The 17,823-nt window shown below is 34.4% G+C and overlaps 3 protein-coding genes and 1 pseudogene across 3 annotated transcripts; 2 read left to right on the top strand and 2 right to left on the bottom strand.

The window, feature by feature from the left end:
* The first annotated feature begins 1,821 nt into the window (after positions 1-1,821).
* On the top strand, positions 1,822-4,843 carry LOC110608715 (monosaccharide-sensing protein 2). Its single transcript, XM_021747994.2, has 5 exons — positions 1,822-2,117; positions 2,199-2,765; positions 2,859-3,766; positions 3,918-4,105; positions 4,200-4,843. Exons 1-5 carry the CDS (start codon positions 2,039-2,041, stop codon positions 4,636-4,638), a joined length of 2,181 nt encoding a protein of 726 aa, XP_021603686.1. The 5' UTR covers positions 1,822-2,038; the 3' UTR covers positions 4,639-4,843.
* A 1,257-nt stretch (positions 4,844-6,100) lies between these two features.
* On the top strand, positions 6,101-9,008 carry LOC110608716. The gene is made up of 6 exons (XM_021747996.2): positions 6,101-6,391; positions 6,667-6,727; positions 6,844-6,979; positions 7,128-7,455; positions 8,078-8,206; positions 8,283-9,008. The coding sequence occupies exons 1-6, from the start codon at positions 6,301-6,303 to the stop codon at positions 8,750-8,752; spliced, it is 1,215 nt and encodes a 404-aa protein (XP_021603688.1). The 5' UTR covers positions 6,101-6,300; the 3' UTR covers positions 8,753-9,008.
* A 1,098-nt stretch (positions 9,009-10,106) lies between these two features.
* Positions 10,107-11,202, bottom strand: LOC110608717 (RING-H2 finger protein ATL80). The gene has a single exon (XM_021747997.2). It carries the CDS (start codon positions 10,871-10,873, stop codon positions 10,265-10,267), a length of 609 nt encoding a protein of 202 aa, XP_021603689.1. The 5' UTR covers positions 10,874-11,202; the 3' UTR covers positions 10,107-10,264.
* A 2,159-nt stretch (positions 11,203-13,361) lies between these two features.
* Positions 13,362-17,539, bottom strand: LOC110608726 (annotated as a pseudogene).
* Positions 17,540-17,823: the final 284 nt, after the last annotated feature.

Genomic DNA, 17,823 nt, shown 5'->3' with positions numbered 1-17,823 from the left:
TGCCTGTCCCATACTCTCTCGTGAATCAAATTGGCCTTTTTTTTTTGCAACAGAGGAGCCTCACAAGATGCAATATATAGTGATACGTTTCAAAATGGAATATAATTTTTAACTCAATTCTTATGAATATATAAACTTACAGCCCAACTATTCAAGTTAGTTTTCTTAAATTGAAAAATTTTTTTATTACCAAAAGCAATATTCCAAATCCACTTAGACTGAGATTTATATTGGATCGGTTTATTAAGAGTTAAAAGTGTTTTTAGCGAATATTTACTCTATTTATGATAATGTAACTTTTGGCTGAGATTTACATTGAATCCGCCTATTCTTAGTATTATTTAAGATAAAAGTGATCAACAACTAATTCCAATGTTTATTTATAAAAAGCCTGTCCTAAAACTAAAGGAGAAAGCAGTTTGACTTAATCGAAACAAATTAATAACAAAAAAATAAAATTTTGATATTTTTAAAATTTAAATTTTTTAATTAAATTTATCTCCCATCAAATAATGTTCTAGGGTTTTGTTCTTGAAGGTAATCCAAGAAGTTGGGGCTTATAATTTTTTTGTTTTTAAAGATATTTACAGTGTTCAATTTTAATAGCCTTGAAGTCCTTGGGTCTATAGCCAATTAAAAAAAATTCAGAGTCAAACATACTAAAAACAAGTTTAACGGATAACTTAATTATTCTCCAATACACTTTCTTATGTTGTACGTACTTATTCTTTTTCTATTTTAATTAAATAAAAAATTATTATAATGTTAAATTATGTGAATCCTAGATTTATATTTTATATCTTAGATTACAGACTTTTTTTTATTTTACTTAATTTTAATAAATTGTAATTCTCAATATATTAAATAATGATAAAATGTTATTAGTCTTATAAATCTTTTATTTTTTTTAATCAATTCTTTATACAAATAAATCAATTAAAATGAAAGAATTTTTTTTTCCAGTTAATTTAAAAAAAATATTTATGTTACGTTACACATTAAAGTCGTTATCAATTTTTAATTTTACAAAGTGAAAAAGTAACTTTTTTTTTAATTTTAATTGTATTATATTAAAACAAAAACTTAGTTAAAAGAATTAATTTAGTTTAATATTTTAAGTAGAAAAAATTACCTTAAGTGCAAAACATAATTAAAAGAATAAGTAAAAAAAAAAGATTTATATTAGCTTTTGTTGCATATGGCCACTCTTTTTCTATTTTAATTATCATAGATTTATATTATAGACTTTATTTTGTTTTATTTTAATATTTTGTCTTATTTTAATTTTGATAAATTGTAATTCTCAATTTAAATAGCATTAAAATGTTATTAGTATCATAATTAATAATTTTTCTATAGATATATATACAATCAATTTAATTTTTCAAAATTATAATTAATAATAAAAAACAAATCTCTATTGGTCCAATTAAAATAAAGAGAAATAGATAAAAACTGTATACATTGAAAAACTAGAACTCCTAAGGAAAGAGACATTCTCTGATAGAAATATGTATGTGAAATCATAATGGGTAATATGGTAAGTTTCTTAGCTGTGTATCCAATCTCATCCCTCAATTTTTTGTGAACACATCCAAATCCAACGACTTATTACATATGCTTTACTTGCTATCTTAATAATTACAATATACACTTTGATTGGATTCAGCATTGTCAAATCTTCTATGGGTTATTCTTATTAGGAAACTTTTTTCACGCATTTGGGTATACATTCGGCCAATCTGAACATGACATATTATTTGAATTTTAAAAAATTTTATTTAAAACATATTAGGGTCTACATATTAATATAAAATTTTAATTTTCTAATTGGCTGGATGTATAAATTAACGTGAAATTCTAATTTCAAATTGGCAGAGCATACAAATACCTGGTTGCTTGCAAGAATTTTGCTCTTATTAAGTAGAACACAGCCGTCAATTAGAGAGTTTGATCTGAAAAAGAACTCCCAGCAAGTCCATATATTGTTTGTAATAGACAAATTCTCTTTCAGGGAATAGAGAGGATCTCTGAAAAGATGAGGGGAGCAGTTCTTGTAGCACTTGTTGCTGCATTGGGGAATATGTTGGAAGGATGGGACAATGGAACCATTGCAGGTATGTATGTCCCTTTTAGAATACTGATGTGCCCAATATTCAAGAAAAGAATCAATCAAATCTTTTGCCTTTCTTTTTCAGGTTCCCTTATTTATATCAAGAAGGAATTCAGTTTGCAGACTCAACCTACCATGGAAGGGCTAATTGCAGCCATATCACTTATTGGGGCCGCCATTATTACAACATTCTGTGGACCTGTGTCAGATATACTTGGACGGCGTCCCATGCTGACAATTTCTGCAATTATGTATATTTTCAGTGGTTTAGTGACGCTATGGTCTCCCAATGTTTATGTCCTTCTTATGGGAAGGGTGCTGAATGGGTTTGGAATCGGCCTTGCTATTACTCTTGTTCCTGTCTATATTTCTGAAACTGCCCCTTCAGAAATTAGGGGACTATTGAATACCTTCCCACAGTTTATGGGTTCAGGTGGAATGTTTCTATCATATTGCATGCTATTTGGAGTTTCATTGATGGACTCACCACAATGGAGGCACATGCTTGGGTTTCTTTCAATTCCTTCTGTTGCTTATCTTGCATTGACAATTTTTTACTTGCCTGAATCTCCAAGATGGCTTGTGAGCAAAGGAAGGATGTGTGAGGCTAAACAGGTTTTGCAGAGACTTCGTGGCAGGGAAGACGTTTCAGGTTTGTCTGTTCGTAGGTACAACTCTTAGTTGTTATCAGTATCTGCTTGAAATTTCGATGTTAATTTTGAAGTTTCGTGATTTTGACATGTAGGTGAGTTGGCTTTGTTAGATGAAGGCCTTGGTGTTGGGCGTGAAGGATCCCTAGAGGCGTTCATAATTGGCCCAGCCAGTGAGGGAAAGGCCATTGAGAAAGGGCAAGTGAAATTATATGGGCACGAGGAGGGTCTCGCATGGGTAGCCACACCTATAACTGGACAGAGTAATATTGGCATTGTGTCTCGCCGTGGAAGCACGGCAAGCCAGAGCATGCCGTTCGTGGATCCTCTTGTCACTCTCTTTGGAAGTGTGCATGAGAACCTTCCTGCAACGGGAAGCATGCTTCTTCCAAGCACAGGAAGCATTTCCAGTATGATTGGAAATCAAGGTAGAACTGAAAATTGGGATGAAGAGAACCCAAGGGATGATGAAGACTCTGCGGTAGAAAATGCAGATTCCGATGACAATTTGCAAAGCCCCTTGTTGTCTCCGCAAGAGTCTAGTGTAGAAAAGGATGATGCCCGTCCTGCCAATAGCAGCATATTAAGCATCAGGCGCAATACCAGCCTCTTCTACCCTGGGGATGAAGCTTCTATGGGTATAATTGGTGGTGGTTGGCAATTGGCATATAAATATTCCGAGAGGACAGGTGAAGATGGCAGAAAGGAAGGAGGGATTCAAAGGATGTATTTGAAACAGGAAGCTCCGGTTGGTTCTCAGCGAGGGTCGTTCCTTTCAGCTACTGCTTCTGTTGATCATGAAGAAGCCGAACATGTACAAGCTTCTGCTTTGGTCAGCCAAACTGCTATTCGCTCTAGGCAAGTTCTTGGTCAGATTCCAGATGTAGCATCAGACATTCAACCATCACAAACAGCTGATAAAATTCCAAGCTTTGGCGATCTTTTTGAACCTGGAGTTAAGCGTGCATTGATTGTTGGTGTAAGCCTTCAGATGCTTCAACAGGTAAGATACAAGGATGACCTTGTCTCTACCAATCTTTGCGTAGGCCTGAAGTCCCGTTTATTAATTGGTTATTGTTTTCAAAGGATCTTGCAAGTTTAAAAGACTCTCCCCCATTTTCCTTGACTCCAATGTCAAATTCTTTCGTGTGTAGGTCTCTGGTATAAATGGGGTTCTTTACTACACTCCTCAGATTCTTGAGCAAGCAGGTGTGGCTGTTCTTTTATCAAATATGGGCTTGAAATCAGACTCAGCATCTCTCCTCACTAGTCTACTCGCTTCCTTCTTAATGCTTCCTTGCATAGTGATAGCCATGAGGCTAATGGATGTAACTGGCAGAAGGTTGGTTTCTCCAAAATTTTCTTTCAAATCACTAGCTTTCTGTATGCTTTTAGTTAAGCAGCAGTCAGATAAAATATTTTGCTGCTTCTTGCAGGTCAATACTACTGTACACAATCCCAGTGTTGATTGTATCACTCCTTGCTTTAGTCCTAAGCAATGTCGTGAATGTTGGGTCAACTTTGCATGCAATAATTTCTGCAGCAAGTGTTATATCTTATATAAGCTTCTTCGTGATGGGGTTTGGGCCGGTTCCCAACATCTTCTGTTCAGAGATATTCCCAACCAGCATTCGTGGACTCTGCATCACAATATGTGCTCTCACATATTGGATTGGAGACCTGACAATCACTTACTTGATTCCTGTTATGCTCAACTCCATTGGCCTTTCTGGTGTTTTCACATTCTTTGCCTTCTGGTGCATCATATCCTGGATTTTTGTTTTCTTGAAGGTTCCTGAAACAAAGGGCATGCCCCTAGAAGTCATTTCTGAGTTCTTTGCTGTGGGTGCAACTGCCATCCCCAAAAATGACTGATTGATTACAGGTAACAGAGCCAACAAGTGTAAAACAATGTGTTGAATCTAGCACATGAGGATTGTTTCACATTATCTGCATCTTCTTTTGTTTTGTGTTTTTTCTATTACAAGCTTACGTTGGGTGCAGCTGTAGTTGAACTACTTTTCGTAAAACATGTTTAGATAGTTAATGGTGTGAATGAGCTGAAAATTGCTATTGCCAAGATCCTACTTTTCATAAATAATGGAATTTATTCAACACGAAGAACAAGAAATTACATCTGTTGAGGCAAAGAGAGCATAAAAGCAGAACGCATGTGCCAAAGCACGTGCAACCTTTTTCATTCATTACTATCACCCCAAAACCAGCAAAAGAGGAATCTGAATAAAAGGAAGCATCAAAATTAGCTCTGAATCTAGCAGAGGCTGGAGTTGATTATGAGCAAAAACAAGTTGAGCATTTGGCCAAAAAAAAAAAGTATTTGGCAAAGAGTGCTGTTGTGGAAAAAGCTACTTGCTGCAATTCATGAATAGCATTTTGAGCCATGTTAATTGAGTGAATTGGATTAGGATTGATATTAAAGATTGTGGTGTTACGAGATTTCCAAATGAAGTGCCACCTGCAGAAACCTTGAGCATGGAGACAAAGACATTGCACTCATTTTCCCTCAATTCACAAAAGGATGTAAACCCATTTTCTGTAGGAGTAAAACCAATGCCCAATCCAAGCCATGCACCAAGCTTTACTATTAACATTTTTTTAAAATCAACTACAAATTCAATTCATTTCATTTTTTTTTATTAAATTTCTTATTTAAACTGAAAATTTTTTATTTTTTTATTAACTTATAAAATTTTATTTTTAAATAAAATAAAATCATGCATGATTTTTTAGAATTCATTTAAATTTTTTTATTATGAAATAATCATACTAAACAGAGGTTAAATATTATTGGTTCATTTCTTTTATGAAAATAATTATCAATTAAAAATAATTTTTTAAGTAAAAAAATAAAGTTATTTTAAACATAACGTTTTTCTATTCTAAGAATTTTATTAATAACAATAAATATTATATATATATATATATACATCTTTTATTTTAAAGATTAAAAATGTAAGATAAGGTTTAAAAAAATAAAATGGCAAACTATCAAAATAAGTCCTGTAAATAAGTTAAATTATTTTAACTAAAAAAACTCTAAATTTTATTTTTAAGTTAACATAAGGTATTATTTAATAAAATATTATTTTTTACAATTTTATTTAAAATAAAATAAAAGTTCCAGAATAAAATAATCAATATGTTGTTATACAAGTAATTAGACGGGTAAAAATCAATGTGCAATTGATAAAAAGTTTGAGCGTACAAAAATTGAAGGAATTATTTGAATTTAAAAAAAATCCAATGAAATAGTATTTTTTTTAAAATCGAAATCCAATAAAATAGTTTTAAAAATTGGGATGTGAACTAAACGGACATTACGGTGATGACGCAAAATACGATTGGTTGAAAGGCCGACTGGAGCCTGGAGGCGATTTCTTCTGCGTTAAGCCGTTAACGTTTCTTTCACTGTCTTCATTACCTAGGGTTTAGAAAATCTCAAAGATCTATAGCTTACTGATTTTACGACTCAATTCGAGAAAATTTTGGGGAGAAAAAAAAATAATAAGCGAAGAAATGGAATCTTCGGATCTTAAAGCTCTGGAGAACCGTCCCGGCATCTTCATGATCGGATCCCCCAACGTTGGCAAACGCTCTCTTCTCTCTCGTAACTCTCTCTCTCTCTCTCTCTCTCTCTCTCTCTCTCTCTTTCCCTTGATTTGTTTGATACATCCAAAGGAAGCTCCTTCCATCGGAGCTTTAAGAAATCATGTACACCAAATTGTTGTTGCAGATATTAATCCAAAAAGTACTTGTGAAAATATGGTTAATATGGGATACAATGTCAACTTATACTTAGTGGAGTGGCTAAATTGTGATTTAAGTTCTTAAAAAATTAATCATCCAGTAACTTCAGCAGTTTAAGCTGTGTTCTGATTGTAGGATTACTATCAGTGGATTTTGAAGATGCTTCTGGTTCATCATCTGAAGTACTTGCCCATGGGTGCGTTGACTATGCCTTGTTTCTCCACAAATTTTACTTAGATTTTTGTTTCATTGGAGTTCTCTTAAGTTCTTGATTATGGTAAATGATTCGTGTCCTTTTTCTTTTTATTACAGGTGGACTATCAATACAAAGTATTACACAGCTGATGTTTCTGTATGGATGGCTCATCTTCATGACGAATTCTCCGTCAGGACCCTCCCAATTTTCAAACGCCTTGCTGCCTTAGTGATGATCTTTGACATGAGTGATGTTAGCCTCTTACTGTGAAACTTGCGTTGCTATATTAATTGCTAATGCTTTAATCTCTATTTGGGGTAGCTCTGCATCTCCAATGGTACGTTTACATTGTAGCATGATATTGATGCAGTTTTTCCTTCTTTTAATGGATTATGTGCAGTTATCATCTCTCATTGCGCTTCAGGATTGGGTATCTCGAAATGATATTCAGAAGTTTGAAATATTATTATGCATTGGAAACAAAGTGGATCTCATTCCAGGTCATCCGGTTCATGCTGAGTACAGGAGACGCCTACAGAAACTTGAAGATTCTTCTGCTGATCCTCATACAGGGTTCTATGAGTTTGGGATTTCTGAAACTGAAGGAAGTAGCCTTTTGGGTGGTGAGGATCCTGATGTGGAAATCAAGAGGTCTTGTCTTGAATGGTGCACTGAGCACAACATTGAGTACATTGAAGCCTGTGCTGCCAATGCTGATTTTGACAAATGTAAGTTCTTTTATCGCCTTTAACTCAACTAACTAGTATGCAACTTGGCAACTTGACTAATATATGCAAAATTGATGAGTGGAAAGGAATTAAATTATCATTCCACCTTCTTTTCTACGCATGTAGCGTACCTTTTGGATGGGAAATATTTTGTTGCTTTATACTCCAGACCTGCCAGCATCTATTAACCAGCATGTAAAGTTACATATCACTCTTTTTCTTTTTTCCTCCCACAGGCTCACTAATATATGCAAAATTAACAAGTGGAAATAAACTGTATTATAGTGTACCTAACTTTAGAATGACAAAGATTTTGCTTAGTCGTTTATACTCTCTGAGGCCAGTAACCATGTACAATTTGTAAATGACACGAAGGTCACTGCAGGGGCATTTGTAGTGATGAAACTATTCCAGCTGGTGGATTGAAATTTGAGATTATGAATTAATTAAATCTTTGAATCTTATACACAAAAGTAGATGCAAACATGACAAGGTTTTAAGTAAAATTATGGTATGATTAAATTGCTATATGAACAATGAAAGATATAGCAGGGGGGAAAGCATTTTTTCAATCAATATTTGATTTAAATTAGTTGTCTCTTTTGGTATGCTGTTTTTACAGGTTTATCAGCTGATGGTGATTCACAAGGAGTTGAACGTCTCTTTGGCGCTCTTTCTGCTCATATGTGGCCTGGAATGATCCTAAAATCTGGCAATAACATAACTCAGGCAACGTTTCCTAATAAAGAAGGTTTTGTATGACATCTTTTAGTTTATTTTATAATTCATCAATTGGGTTGCTAAATAATTTCATGTGCCCTGTGCAGACTTGTCTGAAGAAGAATCTGATTATGAAGTTGAGTATGAAGTGCTATCTGCCGGTTCAGCTGAACCATGGGATGACACACATGTGGGATGGGTTTCTGCAAATGGTACTAGTTCTGTGTCACATATAAGGGGATCAGTTGATTGGAATAATCGTATTACAGAACATGATGAAGATAATTGGAAAAAGCTTGACAATGAAGAGCTACAGCCCTCAACATCAATGATGGCATTGCAGGATGACAAGGAAGTGGTGTCCAAAGCAGCAGATCCTAACAAAGACACAGAAATAAATGAAATTACTCCTTTTGACTTCGAGGATTTAGAGCAGATGATGTCTGAGATCGGAAATATGCGTAACAACTTGAGGTTTATGCCTGATTTTCAAAGGAGAGAAATGGCTGCAGAACTGGCCATGAAAATGGCTGCCATGTTTGGTGGCGGTAGTGATGATGAAGAGGATCTTGATTGAACAAATGGAAATCAGTGTGACAGTCTTTGGAGTGATTAGTTTGAGCATTATAAACCTGACTACCCACTGTCAACAATTTCTTTTGGTAATTGATCAGTTAAATCTTCAGACACGGTAAAAGAGACGCGCCTTTAGAAATTGTATGATTGTTTTGCTCACTTCTGGAGTTTTAGTACGAGTGGCTGATGAGAAATGAGTGTACCTTGATTTGTATAAAGCTAAATAGAACTAATTGATTTCTGGTATTTTGTATTTACATTTGCGTATACCATAACTATAGTAGGCAGGATTACATTAGAGACTATTCAGTCTGACGGTTGCTCTTTTCAGTTAAATGAAGAGTTTGGCGCACAAACTAGCTAGCTGCATTAGGAGATAATATCTACTGGTCGGTTAAATGATGTTTTAAGTTGGGGAAAGTTGGCAAAATAGCACTATAGCGAGTCGTCAATGGTAAAAAACATGACCTACATGCTGAATGGGACTGGCAAGTGGCACAAACTCTGGAATTCTCTACATACGTGTATATTCAGTCATATAAATTATCGGGCAGATGTACGTCGTTTTAGTGCCTTTCCAATCGTGCTCAGTCGGAACCAAGAAAGGGGCAAAATATCGGGTAATAAATAAGATATTTAGAATTTTTTTGTTTTGCCAGGATAACCTCGGATTTGTGGTGGACCCTGACGTGAGCTTTGAGCAAAAGCTAAAATATTAGCCGCTAAGCTTTCTGCAGGATAAAGAACAATCAATGTTCTAAGAGGCCATCCGCAAGATCGCCACTTTTGAAAACTGTTGGATTCATTAGAATAGATGACTGTGACAGCCGGCGGCGAAGCATCTGCTTTTACAGGTTTCCTCTACTTTTTAAAATTTTTTGTTTTGCATTTATTTGTATTATCACTTTAGGGTATCCAATTAGTGTACTCGTGGGGCACCTTGCACATGTGTACAAAAAATTCCCATTCATCTCTCTATATCACCAAAGTCATAAAATATGGGAAAAAAAATGAGTAGGAAGTGAAGAGGACAATTTTTTCAAGTTAAATTGCTGAGTTCTTTGTTGAATATGAACAGTGAATGCTAAGTTTCAGTAATTGTAGTAAAGTGGGGAATCAGCTGTAACGTACACCGAATAACTTGAAAAAGTAGGAACTGTGTGAAGCATCCTGCAACTTCATTTGTCATTCTCTCCTTGACTTTGTGCCTTGAGTCACACTAGGACTCAACGACCATACTCGTATAATTTTTTCTAATTTGTATATTTAATTCAAAATTAGTTAGTATTGTATTTGAAACGAAGCTGGAGAGTTCAAAAAAAAAAATTGTCATTTCTCACGTACAGAAAAAGAAAGAAGAAAAACGTAGCTCATAATATTCATACTCTCCAACCTGCAAACTGCAATTAGATGTGGCCTCTTGCTAGGAAAACGCATATCAAACCTCGAATTAACTATACAATAGAGAAACAGGAAGATCTAGCTATAAATTTTTTGTGGGTTTTTGTCTTTGTCAAGGCAGGAATCCATCGCCAAGATTATGCCTTTGATTGTGGTTATTGTCATTACAGTTATCTACCCTGGATTTGGAATCTGCCTCCGCCGCGCCTCCGCCGCTCGAGGAGGATATAGCAATAGCAGGAGGAAACTGGCCGCATTTCTGACACCTTGCTAACCCCAGGATCTGACGGCAGGAAGGACACGAGGAGTGGGACCCTAGCCACGTATCGATGCACCCAACATGGAATCCATGCCCACACTGTGGTAAAATCCTAATCTCATCTTTCTCGCCAAACTCGCCTAAACAAATTGCGCATTCCGTGGATGCAAACTTACAAGAATCTGCAGCCATGACGGCGCCGTATGTGAACTTAGGGAGTGACTGAATGATCTTCTTCTTCAACCCCTTATTGGCAGCCCCCCGCGACGGAGAACCAGAAGCACTGCCGCTGCGACGGAGCCAAGCACAACGAGCCACCGCAATGAGTCCCACAACGCATATCAATGCGCATAAAAGAGCTGCGAGTATGACGACGAAGTCAGACTCGACGTTGACGGCCTCCGGCGGGTCAGCGACCGAGGAAGTGTCGAAGCCCGTGAGGATTCTTGGAAAGCGAGTCATGGGTAATGGATGAATAGCATAAAAATTGTGAGAATTAAGCTAAGAAGAGAGAAAAGGAGAGGAAGGAGGAGAAGAGGAAGTGGGTATTTGGAGATATTGTTGAAGTGGGTGTTTATATATAGAGAGAAAAGAGGCAGGTTTGGTAGGCACTCCTGGATAGTTGATGGGTTGAAAAGTGTTAATAGGAATTGTGAGAGAAGATGGTGATAAGGAGATAAAGGTAGCAAAGGAGAATGTAGCAAGAGGAGACAGGTTCCTCTTCTCTTTTTTTCTTCTCTCTATCATGGATGGATAAAAGGGACCACTCTCTCTCTCTCTCTCTCTCCTTACTGTGGGCATTACTTACAAGTTGGGCCATCTTGTCTTTTCTCTCTTTCCCCACTCTCAATTTTTCATTTATTTCCATTTTTACACTTCCAATCTCTTACTATTGGATCCTTGGTTGGCCAACTTCAGATATTTATCTTTGCATTCTTAAAAAAAAAATCTTCAAGGATCTGTCCAGATTTAAAACTTAAACATCCAATAAAGTCGAATTCTTTGTAACTTAGCTCTGTGAGTCCCGTTAAAATATAATATATTATGCATTAGTGAAAAAAATATCCAATAATATTAATACGCGATATTGAAATTGATTTCTTTTAATAGTTGAAAAATGGTCCAAACAAATAAGACTTATCCAAATATGGATTTTTTTTTAATTCTATGAAATATATATTTAATTTATTAGTTTAACACAATTCTTTAAATGGCATGATGTAAATATGTTATTCCCACGAGGTATCCCTTTCTTTAATTTTTTTTTGTGATTCCAAGTTGATTTTCTTCTAGTGTAAGGCTTCGTGTATCTTATTAAAAATGTTTGGCAGAAAATTTTCACATTTGAAACACTTGCATATATTAGTTAATAAAAAATAATTCCGATTACAAAAACTAAGTGATTTTGAAAAGAAATGATTTTTTTTAAATTAAGTTATGTTTCTGAATTTTGATGATGTTATTAGTATTACTATGTATAAATTTAGTAATTATTTTTATTTCTAAAATATAATAAGAAAATGAAAAATAAATTATTGTTTCTGAAAATATTTTTTAATAAAAATGATACGAAGGTTTAGAAGAAAGAAGTTAATCCAAATAGGCCTTTTATAAAGGGGGGCTTCATGAATCACGATGTGACTAGAAAGAAAAATAAAATACAAATAAGAGAAGAAATGATTGTGAGATTACTTGCACAATCCTCCAATCATATTCTCATTCCTTTAATCCTATCTACTTTTGTGGCTTCAAAGCTACATATGTTACAACGAATAAAAGAAAAAAAAATTAATTTTAATAAATTATATTATGGATAATATTTCTATCACAACACTCGAATTACGTCAAGGATAAAATTTTAAGTTATTGAATTTGTTTCCAACTGAAAAGAAAAAAAAATTAACTTGCAAATACATATGAACAAGTTAAAAAGGAAATTGAAATCCATGAGATGAAAAGTCGTAATCAAGGCAGAAAAAGGAGATGGGCATATTTTGGTTTCTTATAGATTTTGATTTTGGGATGAATTTGAGTGAACCCAACTTTCTCACCTCACCCATATAATAAGTGCAATTTTTATGTATAATAATTGTGTATAAAGATGAAGACACACCATACCCTAATCAGTAATGAGTAACATGACAAGGTGGCAGTGCCAGTTTACCCTTGTTTCTCTCCATGGATTTCCAACTTGTTAATTTGAACATGTGCAATGTCTCCCTCGTAGGGTCCCCTTCTCCCACCTTCACTCACATGTCTTTACTTTCTCTTTTGGTCTTAACAATTTCTTTGTGTTTTAACTTATCTATAAATCTTGCTTATCCCTAGCTACTTTCTTTTTTAAACCCTTATCTAATAGAGATTTGCGTGGGTTTTGGTCTTAAATGAAATGAAGGATTATAGTGAATTGTTTAAAATATTACTGCATCAGAATTAAAATATTTAAATAAATTATGCTCAAGTAGGAAACAAATTGATAAGAATAAAGATTGGTGGGATGGATGTGGAAGATAAAGAAAGGGTTAGATAGTTTTATATATAATAGAGTACTATGATATGATGGGACAAATCTCCAGAAACATACAAAAAGTTACGTATATCGAAGGCCAAATATATTTTCGAAAAAATAAGTGATGGAAAATTTATTATTTGATATTTTTTTAGATAAATTAATTATTTTTAATTTACTTGAATTAATAATATTAGTAATACATAAAAAGAAACAAAAGCGATAAATGTGGACAAAAAAATCCAGGACGAATTTGCGAGCGCACATGCCTCCCGAACCCAACCCAACCCCATTTTCTTTGTCAAGTCATCTAATTATTGCCATCAATTCAATCCACTACAAAATGGACACCTCCTTACACGTGCCCCTCTTATGCCCCAATATTTATTATTTTTTTATTATTTGATTTCCAATAATTTACTAACTTCATATACAAACAAATTTATGATAATGACACCCCAAATAATAATATATATATTATTGTTGCAATATTCACTTTCTTAATAAATAAGAAAGGTTTTACAAAAAAAAGAACAACCAAATCAGTGCAATTTATTTTAATAGACTATAATATAATCCTTATAATATTATGATAATTGTAAAGTTTTAAGAAAACTATACAATTATCATCAGGCATACATGATACAAAGGGGTTGGCAATTATGGTTCCTTGGTTACAGCAGGTTTCATAAAAGAGAAGTCACCTTCTTTGCTTGTTTCTTAGTTGTGGTGGTGATGGGCTTCGCTCAATTCGGCTGCTTCATCATCCTCACTGCTTCTTAGAATCCTGTTATTGGCGGTTGACGATGATGCCAATGTCTCGGCTTCCATATCAGACAAAATTTCCTGGTTCTCGGAGCCATGTGAGCTGGTCGAGTGTCGTCCGGTAGTTTTGAATCGGTGCAGTGTGCGCCCAGAAGAGGCTGGGCTTGCACTTCTACTTCCATCCAAGTTCGTAGTGGGAGACTTCCCTCCTTTCTTGTGCCTCTTTTTCGCAGCCATATGCCAATTCTTAAGGGCATTGCTTGTTTGTTCTTCAAAGATTGATTTCTTCATATTTGAACCCATCTGAAAGTGTTGATCAATTTAATGGTGGTCAGCGATCATCATCCATTATGGGAACTTTTTTTTTTTTTTTTAAGCTTGTTAACACTTGAGCCACTTGAACATGCAGTATTTTCTTCGCATTGGAGCTGTTCAATTCACTGGAAGAAAAGGCAAGTTTTCAGCAGATTTGAAGTACCTGAGTTACAAGGGCATACAGTGGAAGAGTCATGTAGCTGCAGAGGAATAAGACCCCAAACCTGCAAAAGTTCAATCCCCCAGGTCAAATTAAAAGTTAAAACAAACAAACTTTTCCTGCAGGGGCCAATTTCGGTCCGATTCTAGGTTATGGCTTAAACAAACCTGAATGGTACTGAGAGAAAAGAATCCTTACCCTACAGCAATTCTTAACATAACAAGCCCGAAATACGTAACCCAAATGAATACTGCAAATATATGAAAAAGTTAGCAATAACTCAAGCAGTGAAACATGACAGAGTAGAGGATTTAGACAAGGTTATTTTTTAGAACAGTTCATTACCCATATCCACAGGAAATATGCTACTTGAAAAGCATTCTGCAAATACCATGAAACAATAAGTCAAAGAAAATGATTAGATTCTCTTTGCCAGGAAAGCAAATCATTTAAACTTGAATTAAAAAAAAAATCAAAAGATAACTTGGAGAACAAAGCATCAACAGTTCGCTCTTGATTCTGAGTTGCAAGCTTGGAGTTTGTGTCAAGCATCAAACAGTTCTTACATTATACAGGTGAGGGGTATTTAGTATCTATCGCTGGAAAAGAGAAGGGCATCCAATACCTGAAATAAAGCAAAGTGGATGAGATGAAGTACTAACTGAGGCCGACCGAACCAAAAATACTTGTCGGAGCCTTGGACAAGAGGCATCCCTTGTACCACTGCGTGTCTTTCTTCAATTTCAAGAGCCATCTTTTTGAGAATGGCTTGAAGCTTTGTCCCAACAGCAAAGATTATCTGTAACCAATTAAGTGGGTTAGAAAATTGATTCTCCCTGTAGAATTAGCTTATCTCGGCAGGCTACTTACAATCACAGGGACCATAGAAAACCACAATAATCCGTGCCATCCTGAAAACAACACAAACACTTTTTTAGACTGCATAATCTCTCAAATTAAGTGATTATTTGTTGCTAAATATTTCTAAAAAATAGCAAAATAATTACCTTCAACATTTAGGAGAAGTGATGTATTTTAGAATTGGAAAAGTTATATTTCATCTTGAATTTCAAAGCTGGAAATTTTATAGTTACAGCAAAAAACAGAAAAGCTAAAAACATAGAGTAGCTAAGCTAAAAATCAGTGACCACTAGGATAACGTGAAGACCAAGTTTATTGTGGAAAAGGTCCTGATACATCTGCCAACAAGAAGGACAATGACAAAGGATGCCCACAAAATAGGACTGTTAACAATCAACAATAGGTCTTATTATATTCAACAATTGCACTGCCACAGATTGAAATGTAAACTAATATATATAGAAGAAGAACAATAGCATCAAACTGAAAACATAATTCTCCTTTTAATTAATCTGTATCATCAACGTTAGCTGCTGTTATCTGAGCATTCCAGTCAAAATATTTTGTAGATTTCTTTAGGGATACCATTTCTTACAATATAAAAGAAGAAAGGAATTCTAGTCCAGAAACTAGTATGTGCTTTTACGAAGGATGTCTCATGAGCCAGCATGAATCTTGAAAAATCTGCACATAAAAATATTTCCAATTTTACTGCCAAACAAATGCTTAAAATCAAGTTTTGGAGCTATAACACATAAAGAGTAGGGTGACAGCATGTATACCACTTGAAAACTTATAATCATGGGATGAGGTCTCCTGCTCCCATTCCTTCCAACCACGAATCTGCACATTAAGCTAATTATCAAGATTTTTATGAATCCCCAAATGTAAAATTCAGTACACGAATCAATTAGCAGGATGCTGCTTTGCAATGAATATTTCTACTCTAAGCCATCTCACGATAAGCATTAATATGATGGGAGTACATGAGATGCATCGACAAACATTTACTTACCTTTAGCCTTCCAAGCATCACGGTAGTCAAACTATATACGATGTGAAAGGCTGCTAAGAAAAATACGAGGATGTGTAATTGATGCAATGCTTTAACTGATAGAATTGGTTCATACCCCTGTAATAAAATAGTACAAAATTAGATATCCCAGCTTGACCACTTCCCGATCAATTGCCACTCAAAAAGCTTGAACTCACCGTTTTGCATGGTTGAGCATCTGATAGAAATCTTTGTTCAAACCACAACAGCCTGCGGCGTTGTTCTTCTTGAGTTTGGTCATGTACACCATCAGCTGGACATGGCAACATAGTGTCTGCAACATGCTCGGGAATACATATTTTTGTAATGTATGCCTCCCCAAAAGTTAGGAGCAGCGAAATGAATCCTACAACCATCAGCTCTGCAATCATCAATCATTTCTTAATTAGTCAGATTTTCCAATCCCACAAACAAACGTTTTAAAAGAGTCTCTCTACTTTCAAAATTGTTTATTTTGCTTCAAAATTCGTCAATCTTTATAATCATGGGAAATTACAGATAAGCTGCTAAAATATGGCATAGTCTAATTTTATATTTAAGTAATTATTTATTATATGAATGGTAAAAATAAATTCTTACATTTATCATGCTATTTTGTTCTTAATAATATTTTTCAATAATGGACAATTATAAAATTATTCTTTAACCTAATTTCTAAACATTATATAAAAGTTTTATTTTTAAATAATTTAATATAATTTTTATTTTGATAATGTATATACATCATTTAAATTTATTTATAGTTTGTAAATACTTTTAGAAATTACATTCAATTAAACTCATTCACCTTTAGTAATTCTTATGTTTAAAATAAAAGTAATTAATGTTTCTTTAACTTGAACAATTTTCAATTAAAAATAAATATTTTTTTTATAACAATTCATTTGATTTTTTTTTTTTTAATAAGTCATTGGTCTTGACTTCAGTTTGACAGTGAAGTGTCATAAAAACTGTACTTACCAGATTTAAAATTTTCCAATGCTTTAAATAGAGCTTTTTTGTGCCTTTTCGTCAACCACTAAGTTGAAAACTCAAAATTTAGAAAAAAAAATTTATTAAAATGACCCAACAGAGCAAGATCACAATTTGAAATAACAGTGATCTTTGGAGCATCACCTCCTAACAATTTGTTCTTCATTTGAAAATTTTTTAAATCTAAAGTACTAAATAATAATTAAGCTAATCCCATTATGTGGGAAAACATCATGATTATCAAGAACATGAAAAGAAGTCAAATAAAGATCCCACTTGAAAGGAATATTAAGCACATACAGTTCCAAATTTGTGAAGGCCCTTTTCCAAGAGAATAGAGATGATGATCATAACAGCACAAACACAAGCCACAGCCCATGTGGGTGTCTGATCAATCTTCCTTTCGCCGCTACCACTACTTGCAGCCATAACCAGCAGTTCTGGGCCGCACACCATCCACAAACACAGACGAAAGAGCACCTTCATTTCCATTCCAAAGACGATATTAGAGATAAGCAGAAAGAAACATGAAGGGAGGGTGGAGTTATATGTTGCAATAAATGCATAGTCTTTAAGCAGAAGTGATAGATACGTAGCCTAGTGATCAGCATTGGAAACACGGGTTTAGCTGAAAAGGAATGTAAAAAAATAAAAGAATCCTTTTTTTTATTGCAGGGGCAGAATACTTTAATTATTTAAAATGAATCCTGATTTGTTCCCATGGTTGAGGAACAGGCAGGTTTTGATTTGGTGTCAGGCACGACCAAGTCAATGGT

The sequence above is a fragment of the Manihot esculenta genome, chromosome 2, assembly GCF_001659605.2.
Source record: "Manihot esculenta cultivar AM560-2 chromosome 2, M.esculenta_v8, whole genome shotgun sequence".
Classification (NCBI taxonomy): domain Eukaryota; kingdom Viridiplantae; phylum Streptophyta; class Magnoliopsida; order Malpighiales; family Euphorbiaceae; genus Manihot; species Manihot esculenta.
The sequence above is the reverse complement of the archived record's forward strand: the minus strand, read 5'-3'. Positions and strand labels throughout refer to the sequence as shown.